Below are 19023 nucleotides of genomic sequence, written 5' to 3'. Positions count from 1 at the left end.
CCAGAAAGGCCCTCAGACCACCCTGCTAAACAAGGCCGGGGCAGGGTCCCCACGTGACGGCGAGAGCCAGTCTCTGCCATCTGGTCCTGGCCCTCAGGCCCCAGGAGCCAAGCTTCCCTCTCCTCAAAGCCCCCTTGACCTTACCCTGGGGCACTTCTCCTCCTCAGGCCCCTCTGTCTCCTGCACGACCTCCTGGGAATATGCTCAGAGTCCCCGAGAACGAGGAGGCTGTGTCCCCAGCACCCAGCACCAGGCCGACGCTTGGGTCCTCAGAAATGCTTTATTGGGCAGCAGGGGGCCAGGGCCAGGGAGCCCCATGGCCAGCATGGTGAATGTCCGGGACCAGTGCCTCCAGCGAGGTCACCCCCTGCCCTCCTGGCTGGGCTCCTGAGGGTGTGGTGGCCAGGGTGGCCCCTCTGAGGCCCAAAGAATCCACCTGGGCGGCCCCACCCCGACACATCCACAGGAGAGTTGGCCAGGCCAGGGCAGCTCAGACGAAGGTGGCGTGGTGCGCGCTGGCCTTGGGCTTAGCAGGCTCACCTGGGACGGGGCCCAGGCCAGGGAGGTCTGACGTAGGAGGCCCACCACTGGCCTGCGACCTCCCAGGGCCAGCCCGTGCCCCCGCTATGCCACCATCCCGCCCGGGCGCCGAGCCAGTTACAAGATCCACATCGATGATTCTGTTGACCGGGAGGCCTCGGCTGCCATGGGTCCCACTTCCTGTCACAAGGAGAAGAGAAGCTGTCACTTGCCTGGCCCGGCCCTGGGCTCCCGGAACCCACCCCCTACCCCGAAGGCCCCCACACAGACACTCGGCATGGGAGGGGTTCCTGAAATACCCAAACACATCCCAGAGGCAGCTGGCCCGCTGTGGGCCTCCGGGCTGGGGCAGGTACGCCCAGGGGAGGTGCAGTGTTCCCAGAGCCCTCCGCAGAACACCTGCCACCAAGTGGGGGAGCCGACCCACTCAGAAACCCTACCACCCTGCTTCCCCACTGCAGCTCAGGAACAGAGCTGGGCCCCCGGCGGAGCCCCCGCCCCAAGTGACCCCTAATTCCTCCTGGGGGCGTCCTCAGGGCCCACCCCCAGGCCCAGGGCCCATCCTCAAAAGCCACCCCCAGGGGGCTGAGCACTAGGGTTCAGTTCCAGATAGGCTGGACCCTCTTGGTCTGGTGGAACGGGCCCTGAGCCCTGTGTCTGCTGCCCCATCCCACCCTACCAGGCTGGCCACCTGCTCGCCCACCTGGCTTGCTGCCTCAGCACCGTCTTCACCGCACACACCCTGCTCTGGGCCTGCCTCTCATGTCCCCTCCCCCTCCATCCCTGGCCCCCTACTGAGGCCCCTCTTTCCGGCTGGTCAGTGATTCTGGCCCCACTTCTGGCTCCAATGCCCACTCCAGCCCCAGGAGATCCTGGCTGCCTGAGCCAGCCTTGGAAGCTTCTAGACCCAACGTGGGCAGGCCATCTCCTTTCCAGCACCCCCGGGAGGCCTCCCTACCCAGGGCGTCACTGCCCTGCCACATCTGGTCACCTCCACGTGGACCCCTGGAGGACACAGTTGTGTCTATGCCAGGGTGGAGTCCCCAGGAGCCAACGAAGGCTGGGGCCAAGGAAAGTGAATGGTGCACGCAGAGTGGCTGGGTTCACGCGCCGCCCGGAGCTCCATGGCAGGACCCCAGGACCTGGGCAGGGGCAGTGAAGCCCCCGTGCTGGGAGAGCCCAGCCCTTCCCCGCCCAGTGACCCCACCCCCCCATCTGTACAGTGGGGGTGACATTACCGACCCGCCCAGTGACCCCAACCCCCATCTGTACAGTGGGGGCGACTGACCCGCCCAGTGACCCCACCTCCCCATCTGTAGTGGGGGCGACGTTACCGACCCGCCCAGTGACCCCACCTCCCCATCTGTAGTGGGGGCGACGTTACCGACCCGCCCAGTGACCCCACCTCCCCATCTGTAGTGGGGGTGACGTTACCGACCCGCCCAGTGACCCCACCTCCCCATCTGTAGTGGGGGTGACGTTACCGACCCGCCCAGTGACCCCACCTCCCCATCTGTAGTGGGGGTGACTTTACCGACCCGCCCAGTGACTCCACCCCGCCATCAGTAGTGGGGGTGACGTTACCGACCCAGAAGAGCAGGCTTCGGGGGCAGGTTCCTGCATGCCTAGCGTGTCTCCCAGGCAGGGGTCCAGGAGCTCCCTTCCTCAGTGAGCCTGGGGCTGAGGCCCTGAGATAGTCATGTCTATGCCAGGGGGGAGGCCTTGAGGCGCCTATGGGGTGGCAGGGGCCCCAGGCCTGGGCCCACAGCAGACAGGCTGCAGGAAGAGCCAGCCCCCGGCAGATGAGAACCAGGGACGGGGGTCTCTGCTACCAACTGCTGCCCTCCACAGGTGAACCGAAGGCCTGGGAAGGTGAAGACCCTCCTTGATCTACAGTTCTGAGGTCCCTGAAATGGCCGCAGGGTCCTTGCTGCCCCAGCGGCTCCGTGGCCACCAAGGTCCCCAACCCCAGCGTGCCCCTCCTCACCCTCAGTCCAAGCTTCCAGAAGCAGCCTCCATGAGGCATCTGTGAACAAGTCCGGGCTGCGGGCAGAAGGTGTGGCTCCCCTCTTGAGCGTGCCCAGCCCGTCCTCTTGAACAGGTCCCAGCAGTGGCCCCAGAGGTCCTCATCCTGGCCTCAACACAGCAGCCCAGCCAGCATGTGGGAGCTGCGTGGGGCCTGTGTGTCTTATTCAGCCAGGCCCGGTGGAGATGCCATCCGGAGGCGCAGGGGTCCATGTGGAGCAGCTGAGACTAGAAACTTCTCCCAGTCAGGCCTCTGCTCATTCAACAAGTGTCCTACTAGGTTCTGCCAGGGCTAGGAGCTAGCCCTGCCCCCAGGGGACAAGGGGACAGCTCTGCCCATCTCCTTGTCACCAGGTCCCCATGGCTCCGGATGCCAGGCTGCAGGGCTGGGAGATATCAGGTGTGGGGAGAGGCAGGGGTTTGCCCCCCCTCGCCAGTCAATACCGTGGGCATTTGGGCATTTGCCTGGAGTGTTCATAGGGCTCTGAAGGGACCTGCAACACCACACGTGTCCAGAAGCCCGGCTCTACCCCGTCAGCCCCACATGGACAGATGGGAGGACAGGCCCCTGTGGGCCCCAGGAAGCTAGCATGCTCAGGATGGAGAAACACTTGTTTCTGGAGACAGGACAGCTCTGTATGGACCAAGGATGTCCACATCACAAGGAGGAGGCCACAGCCAGGCCCTTCCTGCCTACGGGACCCAGCCTCGCCCTCCTGTGCAGGGCAGCCAGCCCCAGGCCTGTGACTCAGCTGCCTGGCCCAGCCCTGAGCAGTGTGCAGCCTCACCAACTGCGTACCAAGGCCTGCTCGGGGAGCACCTTCCTGCCCAGCATTTCCCTGGCAGGGATGGCAACACAGAGGACCCAGCAGAGCCTGCGCCGCCTCCAGAGGGGCCTGGCCTCCTGGTCTCACTCCTGGTGCCACATCTCCAAACATCCAGACCTGAGGCCACACTGGGATCTTGTTCCCTGACGCTTGGGCCACCTGTGAACCTCTCCCTTCCCTGGTGCCCCACGGCTCCCTGCCCTCAGCTGGCTGGTCCTGCCAGCTCCAACTGTGCTGTCCAGCCTTCCCGGGAGGGGGTCCTGCTGGAGGCCCCAAAAGATGCAGCAGGAAGGCCCCTCTTCTCACATGGGCAGGCCCCTCACCAGCTGCTGGTCGCCCCCAGGCCTCCCAGACACTTGTCCATGAATGTCTGTGCCAGCCACTGCCAGCTGCTCTGGCCTCGGCCTGGGGCAGGACCCCGCCCCACCCTGGTCCTCAAGGCTGAGTCAGGAACCCTGGCAGGCACAGTGGGAGCAGGGGCTGCACTGGCCTGGCCGGGGCAGGGGCATGACCTGAGCCCTCCCAGGCTCTCCTTCGAGACCCAGGCCTGGCACCTATCCCACTGCCCTTCCTGCCCCCAGAGGGACCCTGTCCCCCAGGCACCTTGCTCAGCCTCTGCCTCCATGCTCCAAATCATCTGTGCTGCCAAGCGCAGCCACCTCCTCTGTTAAGCCTCCCCAGCACCCCTTGGAAGCTCGCAGGGCACAAGGACACCCAGGCATGGCTGAGCCAGCTCACACTGAGAACATGGCAGGAAGGGGGGGAGCGAGGGGAGCCAGAGGCGGGGGCCCCACAATCCACTCTGGCTCCCAAGGCCCCTTCCCTGCCCAGCCTTGCCACCACAGAGCACCCCATGGGTTCCTGCTGAGGCCTGTGTACTCCTGCTGAGGCCTGTGTACTCCTGCTGATGGGCCCCCATGGGAAGGAGAGCCCCCCAAGAACCTTAGTTCCAGAGTGTGACCCCCCAAGGTCCCCCTGTCCGTGTGGGTCCCCAGCCAGGATCATGACTGTGTGTGATGGGCTGGGGCTGGGATAGAGCTCCTCAAATATTTGCTGGGCATTGGCGAGGGAGTGGACAGCGCCCAGCAGGGTCCACAGTGTGGTGAGTGGGGTATAGGGGAGTGGGGGTGACTCAGGGCACAGGAGTGCATGTGGCAGACCCCAGCGAGGGGCTTCAGGCCGGAGCTCCAGCAGTGCGGGCTGAAATGGGCACAGGTGGCCAGTCCTGGAGGGAACATGGGGGTGGGCCAGGTCACCGTCACTTGCAGGCCTGAGACTTCCACTCTGCAAGACGCAGCTGCAACTTCAGGTGGAGGAGGGGGAGCAACCTAGGGTGGCTTGTGGTGGGATCCAGGAGGACCACATGTCACAACCAGGCTGGGAGCTGTGGAGGAGGGCCCAGGCCAGCTGGTCAGTTCAGGAAGCCCCTGGGGAGCCACGGAGCTGGGCAGGAGCCAGGAGGTGCTCTGCGGAGATGGGGCTCTGGGGAGACAGGGCTCTGGGGAGAGGGGGCTCTGGGGAGATGGGGCTCTGGGGAGACGGGGCTCTGGGGAGAGAGGGCTCTGGGGAGAGGGGGCTTTGGAGAGGCACTTAGCAGATGCCCTCAGCAGCTTTGCAGGCCTGAGACCAGTGGCAGGCTCCTGGGGCTGTGTCCCCAAGAAAACCAGTGGTCTCAATCCACATCAGAGTGAGGGGGTCTAAGCTGCATCTGCTCCTGTGGAGGGCTGGGCACAGGAGCTGCCGAGGAGGCCTCTCTCACAGGAGTGGCTCTGGACAGAGCAGGAGCCAGATGGGGCTGCATCCTCACCCGGGCCTCAGCCAGTACAACACAATGGCCGTGCCACGGGGGGTACTTTCACCCCCAGGGTGAGGAACGTGACCTCACTTCCAGGCTGCAGAAGCCCCGGCAGGCAAGCATCGCACACCTGGCGGTTAGCTGAGCTCCGGGCGCCCTGAGGGCAGCCACGGGGCCCAGATGTGTCCCTTGGGACACTGGCAGCTGTGACACTGGGGCCTCCAGGTTGAGTGACCCCTGCCCCCACCCAGTGAGCTGCCCCAGGGGACCCCAGCCCCAGGACAGCTATGCGGGGACCCCTCCTGGGGTGGTGCCTAGCATCTCCCTGCCGGCAGGTGGAGTACATCCTCTTGGGACGTCTGCACCAGGAGCTCAGCCAGGCCATGGGGCTGGGCACTCAGCCTTACCAAAGGGGCTGGGAGGAGCCACTGGCCTCCAGCCCCCAGCCAGGACCCCTGACTGTCGCCTTGCAGCCAGCGGGGCAGCAGTGAGACCACCCAGCTCCCGGGCTTTTTGTTGGAAACCAAGCAGATCTGGTTAAGAAGGCAATTGGGAATTATTACCAACACAACCTAAGAACCTGTTTTAAGATGGCGCGTACGGAAGGAGCACTGTGCATTGGAAACTCGGGTGTGGGTGCACACGACCTTTTGAATGCCTCTCTCCTTTGTGAAAACACAAAGCGCAGACGTCTGCTTCAGTGCAGGGGTGGAAGATGACTGCTAAAGGTGGGACACAGCAGTGCGGAAGGGACAGCTGCTCCCTCCCCACAAGAACGGAAGGTGAGCATTTTGGAGGGTCCCTGTGTCAAGACACAGATATGCACAAAACATGTGCCATGCAGACACATGGCAGGTACACCGACACATGCCACACGAACACACACCAGGCGTGCATGCACATGGGCATATCTGCCTGACACACTGATATGGTTTGGCTCCATGTCCCCACCCAAATCTCACCGTGAATTGTGATAATCCCCAGGTATCAAGGGTGGGACCAGGTGGAGCTGACTGGATCATGGGAGCGGTTCCCCCCATGCTGTTCTCATGATAGTGAGTCTCAGGAGAGCTGATGGTTTTATAAGCGTCTGGCATTTCCTCTGCCGGTTCTCGTACTCTCTCCTGCTGCCCTGTGAAGAGGTGCCTTCTGCCATGACTTTAAGTTTCCTGAGGCCTCCCCAGCCATGCAGAACTGTGAGTCAATTACACCTCTTTTCTTTATAAATTACCTAGTCTTGGGTATTTCTTCATAGCAGCATGAGAACGGCCTCATACACACAGCACTGTATGGACACATGCACACCCCTGCCAGCGTGCCCTGGAGCCTCACGAGGGGCCTGACACTACTCCCGCTTGCGGCCTCTGTTGTGTGTGTCAGACAGCTAAGGCCCAGGGCCATTAGACTGGGTGGCCTGGCAGCAAGTGGCCAAAGGGAAATGAGTCCCGCCCACATGCCTCCGGGGACCAGACATGCATGGGGGCACTGGCCAGCCTGCAGGGCCTGACGGGTCTCGGTGCATGGTGCTGGGGTGGAGTGCCGCGTGGCGTGTGGCGCTGGGGCTAGAAGCATGGGGCGGTGCAGTGCATGATACTGAGGCTAGAAGGGCATGGTGGAGCACCACGTGGCGCTGGGGCTAGAACAGGGTGGCATGGCACATGGTGCTGGGGCTAGGAAGGGGTGGTGTGACATGTGGCACTGGGGCTAGGACAGGGTGGCACAGTGCGTGGCACTGAGGCTGGAAGGGCAGGGTGGCGTGGCACAGCTCTGTGGAGACTCCCCCTACCTCAGGGCTGTTGCTGGCAGCCCCCACGCGCAGCCGGCATGCTGCCCACCGTGGCAATGGGGAGGGCGGGAGCCCGTGGGCTTGGCGGCACCTCCTGTTGTGTTTCTCACCCCGGACGCTGGGTCCAGGGCGGCTGCCACATTGTGAGGAAGCATCCCACAGCAACTGTCAGCGTCGGAGAGCGTTACCCGGGATGACCCCCAAGCTCCTAAACCCTGACAACGGACAGGTCAGCACTCAGTCCAGGCTCGCCCCGGCCCACAGATGTGAAAGAGGTTCCATCAGGCCACCACGGCGTTCACAGCCTGTTTCCTTTGCCGCCAGGAGCAGATGAACTCTCCAATACAGAGAATCCCATTAGAATGGGGGTTCCAGAAAGCAAGCTGCACAGAGCAGTTTCCGTCCCAAGGCCCCTCAGCAGGCTGGAGCCAACATCACCAGGAAGACTGGGCAGGTCCTCAGCAGTTGTCCTGTGTCGCCACGGATAGGCATGTGGAGGACACACACCTAGGACCTATGGCCAAAGCCACTCCCACCTCCTTCTCCTGCTCGCTAGGTCTCCTCCTAGGAGAGAGCCCAAGAGCCAAGGATCCAGGGTACCCACCTGCCCAAGGGCTGAGGAGCCAGCGGGGCAGGGAACCAGTTCTGGCCAGTGGCAGTCAGGGCAGCCACCAGCGCACAGGGGGACCTGCTCCTCCCAAAGCCGGTACCACCCACCCTCCTGCCACAAACAAGTCAGGGATGTCAGCCGGGGCACTCGGCTGGGCCTGTGCTGTAAACCACGTCCGTGCTAATGGCCCTTGGCAGGCAGGAGAACTGACCCCCCACGTGGGTCTGTCTGGCTCTCCCAGGCAGCCTGACACACGCCACACCTGTGCGCAGAGCCAGCCACAGCCCCAGGGCCGCAGGGCCGGGGTGTGGGTGCGGGACTGCAGCCCGAAGGCCAGCAGGCCAGCTCATCTCAGCACCCGCCACAGGGCCACCAGCTCTTCTGCTGTCCCGCCGCACGGCTGTGCCGCTGGGAGCACACCAGGTGCTCAAGAGTTTTGTTTAGTGGATGGCATATTTTTAAAAGCCAATAGATTACGGCAAATCCACTTAATCTCCTAAAAAATGTGTGATATTTCCCCTAGATTAAAATACTTTTATTATTTTCTAAAGTGGAAACAAAGTTTCAAATGAGAAAGAAAAGTTGTAAGCCAGTCCAGTGATGATGTCCAGAATTTATTACTCCTGGAAGAACAGAAATAAAACGCAGGTGAGAGCCTCACGGGTGTCCACCAAGACGGATGGAGGGGGACTCGGGCCAGGGGTGCAGGCTGCGGAGTGGCACCGGTGGGCACACCAGGCACCTCAGGCTTTCTCATCCGGGCGTGTCCTGGCTGGGAAAGGGGCCAGGGAGCCCCTCCCATGCCACACGTGGCCTCCAAAGGCCCAGATATGTACAGATCTACAGACGTGCACTCCCTGGTCCCCCAGCGAGGTCCAGGCTACAGGTTTGACAAGACCAAACCCCGTGGCAGGCCTCTCACTGCCATCAGCATCCTGGACCAGGGCGCAGGACGGAGAGGTGCTCCCATCGCCCCCAGCAGCAAACCACAGCAGAGGTGTCCACGCACCCCTGAGCACGCTCCATGACGCACTCTGAGCGGCTCCTCCCTCCAGGGGATGGCCACGCAGGCCACAGAGGCCACGGCCCTCGGACCCCTGGACACACCTTTCCCTACCGGCTGCTGGGAGCCGCGCCTCAGTTTCTGGTATTTGTGGCTCACGGAAACATCTCTGCTGCCAGGCCATCCTGTTCACCTTCACACTCACTGAATCCCTTGCTTCCTTTGAGAAATGCCCGTGACACCCGCGGTCAGGGAGCCCTGCTGACGTCACCTCCGCTCCCGAGCACCCACACCACCTGCTATGGGGGCTGCCAGTGGGTGGGTCCGAGCTGCACTCTCAAGGCCCTTCTGAGGACAGGCCTGTGTCTGGGAGCCCTCTCCTGCTATGAACACAGGGGGCTTCACTTCCTCACTCAAGACAAATGCTATTGTTTTCCAGTCTTGAGACAGAAACACTAAAAACGATAGCTGTCCAGATTTGGAAAGGAATGCCTCCATTTTCAGAAACCCCCAGGCCTTACCCAGGGCGTTCCCAGGCCTGGCCGCAGGCACTGCCACGCATCACTCCTGCAAGAGCCTCTCGGGACACCAGGATGCCTGCCTGGAGCGCCTCGGGGGGACCATCCTGACAGACACTGGCCTGGGGCCACACGAGCCCCTCCTTTCCAAGAGGGCCAAGGAAGCCCCCAACCAGCAGGTGAGGAGGGGGCCACGGAGACCACCAGCAAACAGTGGCAGCCGGGGGCCCACTGTCCTTTCTGACTGGAAGCTGAGCAGACCACGCTGACGGGGCCAAGGTGGAGGGATCAGAACCTGGAGGTACCTGGTCTGGAAGGTCCTGGCACGTCCTGGGGGGCAGAGGGCGGCGGCAGCAAGGTGCTGTTGGGGCTGCTGATGTCCCCTTCCCCCATCAGGGTCAGCTCGGCCACGTGCTCATCCTCCACCGTCTGGATGCCCCCGGCCTCCACTTCCTGAGACTGCCTCTTCCAGATCTGCGCGGTGCCCTCCTGCGCGAGGGAGACGGGGGACTGGGGAGTGCAGAAGGGCCCGCTGGGAGACTTCTGCCCGGGAGGGGTTGTCCCGGGAGGTCCAGGGGGGCTGGGGGCTGAGCCTGGGCTGGTGGACGGGCTGTCGCTGCTCTCCTGGGCTGGCTCCCACTGCTCGCTGGGCTGGGAGGCGCTCTCCCGGCCGTTGCCTGTGGCGCTTCTCTTGCTAAAGCCCTTGGCCACAGCAGCTGGAGTGGGGAGGGTGAGTTCTGTGGAACCAGGAGGTAAACGGAGGAACTCTGGCAACACCAGGTCTTCCTTCCTTAGCAGTCCACGTTGGTCATCTGCTCTGTTGCTCTGAGCTTTGGAAATAAGCTCAAAAAACTCTATTGGAAGAAAACCCAGAGTGACCGTGTTTTAGAGAGTTTCACATTGATGACCATCACAGCAGAACATTCTAGAAAGCTCTCATCCTGGGCTGTCCTAACGCCCTATCAGCTGTGGGCCAACAAGAGCCCTTTTCCGTCCACACTATCTTCCCACAGACAGCGGAAGGGACAGCCCTGGGGCTTCTAGCACACTCTGTCTTCAGGAGTCTGAAAAAGCTGCGTACTCCCTGAAAACCACACTGTGTGAGGTCCAGACTTGAACAAACGAGACACTCGACTCAACACGGTTATGCGCTGATGCCGTCTGAGTGGGAAACTGTGGCACTCTCTGGCCTGGGCTTTCAATTTAACACTTGGGGCCCTCTGAGGACTGGCCCCCTTCTCCAGTTGGTCAGCATCTGAGGTACCCCCCCGAGTCCCAGCTGCAGCTGCAGTCCTCAAAGTCGGCAGCAGAATGAACCCGAGGAGGGGAGGAGAGGAAGGCCCTGAGACGGGTGGTCTGGGAAGGGGCACCCTCAAGTCCACGCCTGCCTCTCGGGGTCACTGCCTCTGGGCAGAGGGTGGTCCTCCCAGGCCTAGGGCAGAGGGGGCAACACGTGCTCTCCCTCTCCCCGCTGAAGCTCCACAGCCCCGAGGGGCCAGGACAGGTGCCCCTGGGCCTCCCACTGCCCAGCCACTGCGAGGGCCTGCAGGAGCCTCCAGCTTCTTGGCTGGCTCCTCCAGAACTCTCCTTTTCTTACCTGGGTTGGGTTTTCTAGTGTAGCAGGCCCCAAGGCCACCATTCGAGGTAGATGGCGTCTAAACTGGGCTTTCTCTAGCATTGGAATTACACTCGGAGTTTTTAACAACTACAAGGAATCTCAAATCTCTGACTTCACTGGTTCTCAGAAACATACAAGCTTCAAAGAGGGCGTGTGATTTACTTGTGCTTGGTGGCCAACAAAGGCTGGAGGTGTGTTTTAGTTTTACCGTGAGGTCAGACTCCACAGCCAGCTGTGACAAAGCCGTGACACGCCAGGTGGACTGGCAAGTACGCCCTGGATGAAAATTCAGGTCACGGTGACAGCTGTCGGTTTTGATTCTGTTTTCAATGCTTCTCCTTGTCATAAACTTCTGGAGAAAAAGCAGCTTCAAGAAAGGACTCATCTCTCCATCTCAGTCTTCCATTGTGCCTGTTGTCTCTCCTGGAGGCCAGGGGTGTGCAGGCTGACCTTCCTCACTGACCCCCGTGGCCAAGAGAGCTCAGCAAGCCCACAGTCCTTCCAGGCCAGTGTGTTCCACCTCCCCTCACCTGGGTGCCCAGCTCTGCCTGGGGTGGACTCTTTAATGCTAACTGTGCCTCCAGCCACGCTGGGGACCCTGGCACAAGCCAGTGGTGGGGCCATAGGGAGGAGCTGGGGTGAGAGGGAGGCGGAGCCTGCAGGGGGCCTCTGGCATCTCAGGGCAGACAGTGCTGCTCATATCGGCTGCCCCTGACGCCCTAGGAGGCCTGGCACTCAGTCTCAAAACTGGGGTTTCGGTGAAGTGATCCCAACAGCCCACAGACTGCCCCCGGGAAAAACATGTCTTCCAGGCCACTGGGACGGACCGCAGTCACCCAGATGCTGACAGCTCAGAGCAGATCTACTGACTATACTGGAAACTAACTGTGCATTTACTAAAAACGTGGAAGTTTTAAAAAGTTCACATACCCTCTGCTTCGTCCAAATTAATTTTCTGATATTTTTTTTTCCCAATCTTTGCAATAGATTCTTCTCTCTTTGAAAGCCGGGGATCCCTAGCATTTTTTCCATTTTCTCCTTTTATTTTAATAGAATTAGACTTGCCTAGTGTTCTTTCCTCTCCCTGCATTAGAAGGAAAGTCAAAGTTCTACTTTCATTTCAATACACGACAACACATCATTAATTAGTTAGAGAGTAGAAGGCTCTATGAAACAGACTGCATTGATACAGAATTTACATGCATTGCAGAAAAACCATTGCAATGATAAAGATTACAAACAGGAATAGCATTTAAGGCACAACCACTCCCACCTCAGAAGAAAAGAAAGCCAGTCCTTCACAGGTAGAGGGAGCTGGGGATCGGCAGGGACGGAGAGACCCGCCAAGGAGCGTGGGGGAGACCCACAGTGATAAGCAGGCGGTAAGGAAGCCCCAGAGCACTGCGCAGGGCAGGCGGGGTCCACAGCGAGAGGAATGGGACACAGGGTGGGCCAGGGCGGGGAATTACCGTAGCCGAGTGGTTTCTGGAGTTGGAATTTACAGCTGTGTTCTGTGTCACTGGCACACCTTTCTGTTTATCTGTGGATGCGAAACGTAAGAAAGCTTTATGACTTCAGGGACTCGCAAATCCATCTGAATGTTTCATAGACAACCTGCTCCTACTGCCCCCGAGAGCAAAGCTGTAGAGAAGCCACAAGGCATCTGCTGCCCTTATTCACCACGCACAGCCCGGAGGGGAGGCCCCATGGGACAGGAGAGAGGGCCCGTCCTCCACACACACAGCCGGACTCCATACATCTAACTAGGGACTTGCTGGAGGAGTGATGTTGAAATTGAAAAGCTCATTTCATATACTATTTGGCATAAATATGCTCTAGAAAGTCAGAATCTTACATTTATGACATATTTTCTTTCTCTTTTCTTTTTTTTTTTCTTTTTTTGAGACAGAGTCTCACTCTGTCTCCCAGGCTGGAGTGCAGTGGCACGATCTCGGCTCACTGTAACCCCCGCCTCCCAGGTTCAAGCAATTCTCCTGCCTCAGCCTCCCATGTAGCTGGGATTACAGGCATGCGCCACCATGCCCAGCTAATTTTTGTATTTTTAGTAGAGACGAGGTTTCACCATGCTGGCCAGGCTGGTTTCGAACTCCTGACCTCAGGTGATCCACCCGCCTTGGCCTCCGAAAGTGCTGGGATTACAGGCGTGAGCCACTGTGCCAGTCTGTGACATATTTTCAAATACAGCCTTTGCCCCATGTCAGGGCCACAGGCTGGCCTCTGCTGGCACTAACTAACGGTCTCAAGCCCATTTCTGTGGCCCAAATGTGACTGGAGTCGCGCTCCTGCCCCACATACAGCCCTACGAAAACGCTGAGCACCAAGCTCCACCACAGCACTTACCTGTACACAAACAGGCCCCGAGGCCCAGCAGGCCCTGGGCACAGAGGGTCAGCCAGGGCAAAGCTGCTGGCCGCCCTGCTGGGTTATACATGCTGTGCCTGCCCCACCTGCCTGGGTGTCGGCCCAGGGCGAGGCTTTCCCTAGAGCAAAGGGTGGGCTCGCGGAAGGGTCTCTGCTCTGTGAAGAGTTGGGGAGGGGAGCAAGAGTTGGAGCTCCAGGGCTAATGGCCTCAGCGCTTGCTTCTGACTGGGACCCATGGCCCAGGTCTCCCTGGGAGGGGACAAGTGAGCCATGTGTGCCCTGCGTGACATCATCAGGGCCAACAACCCGAAAGGCGGAGGGGCAGCCCAATGTCACCTGAAGTGGCTCCTCACAAAGTGAGCTCTCTACCTAGAACATCTGCAGGTGGGTTTCCAGAAAGCTCTTTCCAAGACACCTCCCTACGGCACCTGCACCTGCAGGCCCCAAGGCCACGCCTCTGCCTGTCCCTGGGGACAGCTACAAACAGGACCCACCCTCCTGGGCCTGAGTAACCTTCCTCACGCACGGTTCTCAACAAGGGCTCTAAGGAGGACCGGCTCCTGTGCGTCAGGATGAGGCGGGGGCCGGACGACGAGCCCATCTCCGAAGGCTGCTGGCCAGACCCAGCTTCCCCAGGGCAGGACTGTCATGACCAAGGCAACACGCGGGAAAGAGCTCTGTCGACCGCCCGATTCCCTGCACACAAGGAACTGCAGAACCAGCTCAAATGACCGAGCCTGCTGCCTCTGCTTTGCCGGGCAGAGCACAGCCGCCTACTGCCCTGGCTTCCTGTTTTGTGCCTGGAGGGAAGGGCGCCAGATCAGGGCACCGAGGAGGGACCAGGGGGCCCAGACCAATTCTCTTTTGTGTACTAACTCCAAAGCCTCCCCCTCCCCTGCACCGGCCCCGCTCGCCCTCTCCCCTGTGCCAACCCCACAGCCCCCTCCCCTGCAATGGCCCCGCTCACCCTCTCCCCTATGCCAACCCCACAGCCCCCTCCCCTGCAATGGCCCCGCTCACCCTCTCCCCTATGCCAACCCCACTCACCCCCTCCCCTGCACCGGCCCCGCTCACCCTCTCCCCTATGCCAACCCCACAGCCCCCTCCCCTGCACCGGCCCCGCTCACCGTCTCCCCTATGCCAACCCCACTCACCCCCTCCCCTGCGCCGGCCCCGCTCACCGTCTCCCCTATGCCAACCCCACAGCCCCCTCCCCTGCGCCGGCCCCGCTCACCGTCTCCCCTATGCCAACCCCACAGCCCCCTCCCCTGCGCCGGCCCCGCTCACCGTCTCCCCTATGCCAACCCCACAGCCCCCTCCCCTGCGCCGGCCCCGCTCACCCTCTCCCCTATGCCAACCCCACAGCCCCCTCCCCTGCAATGGCCCCGCTCACCCTCTCCCCTATGCCAACCCCACAGCCCCCTCCCCTGCACCGGCCCCGCTCACCCTCTCCCCTATGCCAACCCCACAGCCCCCTCCCCTGCAATGGCCCCGCTCACCCTCTCCCCTATGCCAACCCCACAGCCCCCTCCCCTGCACCGGCCCCGCTCACCCTCTCCCCTATGCCAACCCCACAGCCCCCTCCCCTGCGCCGGCCCCGCTCACCCTCTACTCTGTGCAGGCCCCGCCCACCCCCTCTCCTGCGCAAGCCCCACCTGCCCCTCCTTTGCAATGGCCCCACTCACCCCCTTCCCTGCACCGGCTCCATAGCCCCCTCCCCTGCACTGGACCCACTCACCCTCTCCCCATCCGCTGCACTGGCCCTACTCACCCTTTCCTCTGGAAGGATCCTTCTCCTCCAAGACAACCCGCTGTCCATCCAGACTCGATATAGGGGCGCCAAGGTCCAGGGGCTCCTTCTCTCCACTCTAGGGCAGAGACGGGCACTGAATAATTTACCCAGACTGGAACTTCAGGGAACAGATGTGTGTGATCCCACCCGACTGCACGACCGTCCTAGGCTTGATGGAGTCACACAGGAGATGGCCCCGAGGTGAGGCCTGCCTGACTGAGGCACACGAGCTGGGGCTGAGCCATGTTCCTGACATGGGTCCCGACTGCACGACCATCCTAGGCTCGATGGAATCACGCAGGAGGTGGCAACCCTTGGTCGCTGCTACGAGGGGAACAATGACCCTCGGACGCTGCTATGAGGGAAATACTGACCCTCGAAACTGCTATGAGGGGAATACTGAGAGCAGATGTTCCCCTTTGTAAATAAGGAAGCAAAGACAGAAAACTTTAGGACCAGGTCTGAGGCTGAAATGAAGCGCCACTAGCCACAGGGCTGGAGTTCTTGTCTCTGCATCAGAGCTCTCCTCTGGCAGAGAATCTGACTCTTCACCTGCCATAATCACTGTTAAGAAAAGACATCTGAACGTGTTCGGCATTCACGATCTGTCAGTCAGGGGAACGACAGCCGTCCAATGACAGGCGGGAGAGACTCTAAGCTCCTGAAGGGGCCGGTCCGCTGGGCAGGCGCGGTGGGCCCTGCGGGGGAAGCAGAGGAACCGTCCCAGGTCCCGCCTTCTCCACCACATTCGTGGGCACAGGGGCCACAGAATTCACTGGAGAGGTCAGGAGAAAGCGTCCGAGGAAAAGCTACATCCCAAACAACCCATTCCACACGAATCCTCCATAGCCCCCACGGCCCTAACCCTGCCTGGCCTGGAGCCCTCGGCAGCCGAGGGCCGCAGCTCACAGGGAACGAGCCTGACCGCAGCCAGCCCTTCCACCCTGGCGCCCCCCAACCATGCCACGAGCACGCTGCCACGACCAACCCCATTTTACAGTCAGGGAAACTGTGACACACAGGGGCTAAACAATTGCGTAGCGTCTCCACAGAGTCGGCTAGAGGGGCACACCTGGGAGCCAGGCCAGGTCTGTCTCCGACCAGCAGATTTCTGGACTCCAGGATGGAGCCTGCAGTGCGGGGAAGAGGCTTCAGGTTACCCTCGGAGGTGGTGTCTGTAAATAATTTAATAGGTTCTTCTTGTTCACTTCAAAGCTCTTGAATAATTTTGAGTGTAGTTTCAGGGAAAACTAAAATCCTGAAAATACTTGAAATCATTGCTCCAATAAAGTTTTCAAGGAAAGAAGACTAGGCAGACGCTGTGCCCTGAACCCCCATGCTCCGGAGCACCCTCAGTGGGGCCCAGCTCTCCCTGTCTCGCGTGGCCTGCCCAGCGCCTGCGGTCACCACCCCACGTGGTGTTTTCTTTCTTAACCCCATTCACATCATAGTGGCGCAGCCTGGAAATGCCAGCTGAGTTCTTCCATCTACAAAGTGCAGGTGAGAATCAGGACATCTCCGCGTGGCCATGCACTGGGGACATCAGCACAAGGCCCGGGCCCAGCAGGTGCAGGGGGGGCAGGGCCATCCGCGCTCTCTTATCTGATCACATTTGCCAACAGCGGGGGATAGTCCAGGGTTGGTTGGTTTGTTTCTCATTTTGGCCTCCCTGGAGCAAAACCACATCTCAAATATCAATTCATTTTGGAATGACCAAGGTACAAATAAACCATGATGGCTCCCACTGCACAGAATGAGAACTGGGGATGGCAGAAGCTGTGTCCTCTCCTCCAAGGGGGACAACCAGATCGGGGGAAGACACCGCTTCTTGGTGTGCCCTCTTCAGTGAACAACACAGAGGTTGCCAAAGGGAACAGACAGTGCCTGCGGTGACAACTCCCGGGCCCCGTGCAACACTCACCAGCCTCACCAGCAGGCCACTGAGGTCCAGGCCGTACTTGGCCACCACGGGCCGTAGCACCTCCGTGACGGGCTTGGTGGGCTTGGCCTTGAGTCCCACTGACCGGTTAATTGGAACAAGATCCAGCCTGGTGGCGGATGAAAAAATTCACTACCAACTCATGTCAACCCTCATTAGGAGATCAGTCTCATGAGCAGAACTACAGCACAGCCCCAGGCCGCCCTCAAGGCCTCGGTGTGCCCCCCAGTTCAGCCCCAGCTGATCAGAACGTGCCTTCCTCCACGTGGGAAAAGTCAGGCCAAGCAAGGGCTATGGTCTCCTCCTCCCGGGACAGCAGTGTCCTGCAGAGCAGCCTGGCTACCTGTGAGGCATCCGCCCTACAGACAGCACTCCTGCCCCTCCCTCTCGGCATCTTAGGGGGCTGGGCTCACCAGGCCAGAGCAGTCCCTGTTCACGGGGCAGGAAGGAGAGGGCGCCTCTCACCCCCGGGCTTGTAGGGGGGCTGCCTCATGTGGGCCTCCACCCTCCCCCCACCCCACCGACACCCCATCGTAGCCCAGCATGGAGCATCCACAGGCTACCCACTAAACGCAGAGACCAGCAGGTGGTGGGCACACTGGGTTGGCTCTGGGAGCCTCAGGTGAATGACAGCGATCTTCCTCTTACCGAAACAAGGTGCGCTTTTCTAGGCGCAGGTCCCTTGACTCCAAGATGCTACTGTCTTGGTGCAGCACCAGAGGCTGAGGAACAAAGAGACCAGAATCAATGTGGGCACAGCAGGCAGCCCCCGAAAGGCAGAACAATGTGCCCCAGGCACACAGCTGTGCAGAGCAGAAAAGCAGCTTCAAACACAGCCATCCAAAGAAAGCGATCACTCTTTCTACACCAACCCAGCACCCGCATGCAAAGTGCTCCCAGCAGATAGCTCAGTTCAGATAATCCGGCCTCCACCCCAGGCGCTGTTGAAATGAGGAGCGCAGGAGGGGGCAGCCTGAGGACTCTGACAAAGCTGGGGGCCAGGGAGCGGGGAGGTCATGGCCTGAGGGCAGCACGAGGGTCAGGCGGGCCCAGTACCTTGTCCCCGCCCACCAGGAAGAGGTCCGCGGCCGCCCCGTTGATGCCATGCCGCTCACAGAGTCCGGACAGGATGTCTTTGATGGAGAAGCCCGCCTTGACAGCCACCACGCAGGATGTCCCATCTGGGAGATGAATGCAGCAGTGCTTGGTGGCCTTGTCCTTCTCGGGCGCCAAAGTCCTGCAGGCCTCTGACTGGGTAGCGGGGAGACAAGCAGCCGTGAGGGAACCAGCGTCACAGGGGTGCGGGGTACCTCCCAGAGCAGCCCAGCTGGGCCAGGCCACGCGTGCTGGGAAGGCTGGCGCCCTGCCACTGTCCCACCTGCAGTTCCCCAGGTGCACACATCTCAGGCTCAGTCCACACTGCCTGAGGCGCTGGGTTTTGTGAATTAACACAGGAGAGCAGTCATCATTCTCTCAGCTCCGGGCCTCACTGGCCATCGTGCTCAGGACAGCACGGGCCCTGACGCAGCTCTGCTCAGAAGGCACATCTGGGCTTCTCTACCCAGGAGCAGGGCGGTCCTGTGGGGCCCCTGAAGCTGCCCTGTGAGGACCACTCCCTCCCGGGGCTCTGGGTTCCAGCACCCTATCCTCTCTATACACAGCTCCCCGTGCACATCGTTCCAATGGAAACGTCGCGTGGACTGTGACTTCATCGGCACTGCCTTCCGGTAGTCTGAGGTCTCTTTTCCCTGAGCATTATTTCAGGAAACTAGTATGTACAGTGGTAGGCTGGCTGCACAAGTGGTTCCCAACCATCCCCTTCCCTGTATCCGTGCCCCTCATAATACGGCTTTGTGGCTCCTCCCATGAAGAGGTGGAGTCAGCCCCAGCCCAGACCTGGGTGGGCAGAAGGAGCGGCTCCAAGCCTGGGCCTCCAGAGGCCGTCCTGCTCTGCTCACTGTCAGGATCCCTGAGCCGGCTGTGGGACAGGGTGAACTGGCCTCCGCTGAGTGAGGCGAAAGAAGGGTCCTGTCAGTGCTCCTTCCCCAGCCAAGGGCCAGCCATGCAACTGAGGGCCTCTGGGACCAGCCAGCTGGCTCATGTGCCAGGTAACCAGAAACACACGGCAAGGTCGGCCAGAATGGGCAGAACCACCAAGCCCACCCAGAGACCCAGCACAACAGTAATT

General features: G+C 60.8%; 1 protein-coding gene across 10 annotated transcripts in view; it reads right to left on the bottom strand.

Annotated features, from left to right (window-relative positions):
• Positions 1-266: 266 nt before the first annotated feature.
• RGS12 (regulator of G protein signaling 12) overlaps positions 267-19023 on the bottom strand; it is a 148267-nt gene continuing 129510 nt past the window's right edge. For 4 of the 10 annotated variants that reach the window (XM_063723294.1, XM_063723299.1, XM_063723295.1 and 1 more), the window contains 8 exons: positions 17892-18086; positions 17484-17557; positions 16818-16944; positions 14876-14972; positions 12192-12262; positions 11653-11806; positions 9410-9958; positions 267-720 (listed from right to left, as the gene is read on the bottom strand). In XM_063723294.1, the coding sequence (XP_063579364.1) occupies positions 491-720; positions 9410-9958; positions 11653-11806; positions 12192-12262; positions 14876-14972; positions 16818-16944; positions 17484-17557; positions 17892-18086 (1497 nt within the window). In that variant the 3' untranslated portion in view covers positions 267-490. The other 6 variants (XM_063723292.1, XM_063723293.1, XM_063723291.1 and 3 more) reach the window with 4 other exon arrangements.

The sequence above is a fragment of the Pongo abelii genome, chromosome 3 (assembly GCF_028885655.2).
Source record: "Pongo abelii isolate AG06213 chromosome 3, NHGRI_mPonAbe1-v2.0_pri, whole genome shotgun sequence".
Lineage (NCBI taxonomy): Eukaryota > Metazoa > Chordata > Mammalia > Primates > Hominidae > Pongo > Pongo abelii.
This window is presented reverse-complemented; position numbering and strand designations above follow the sequence as displayed.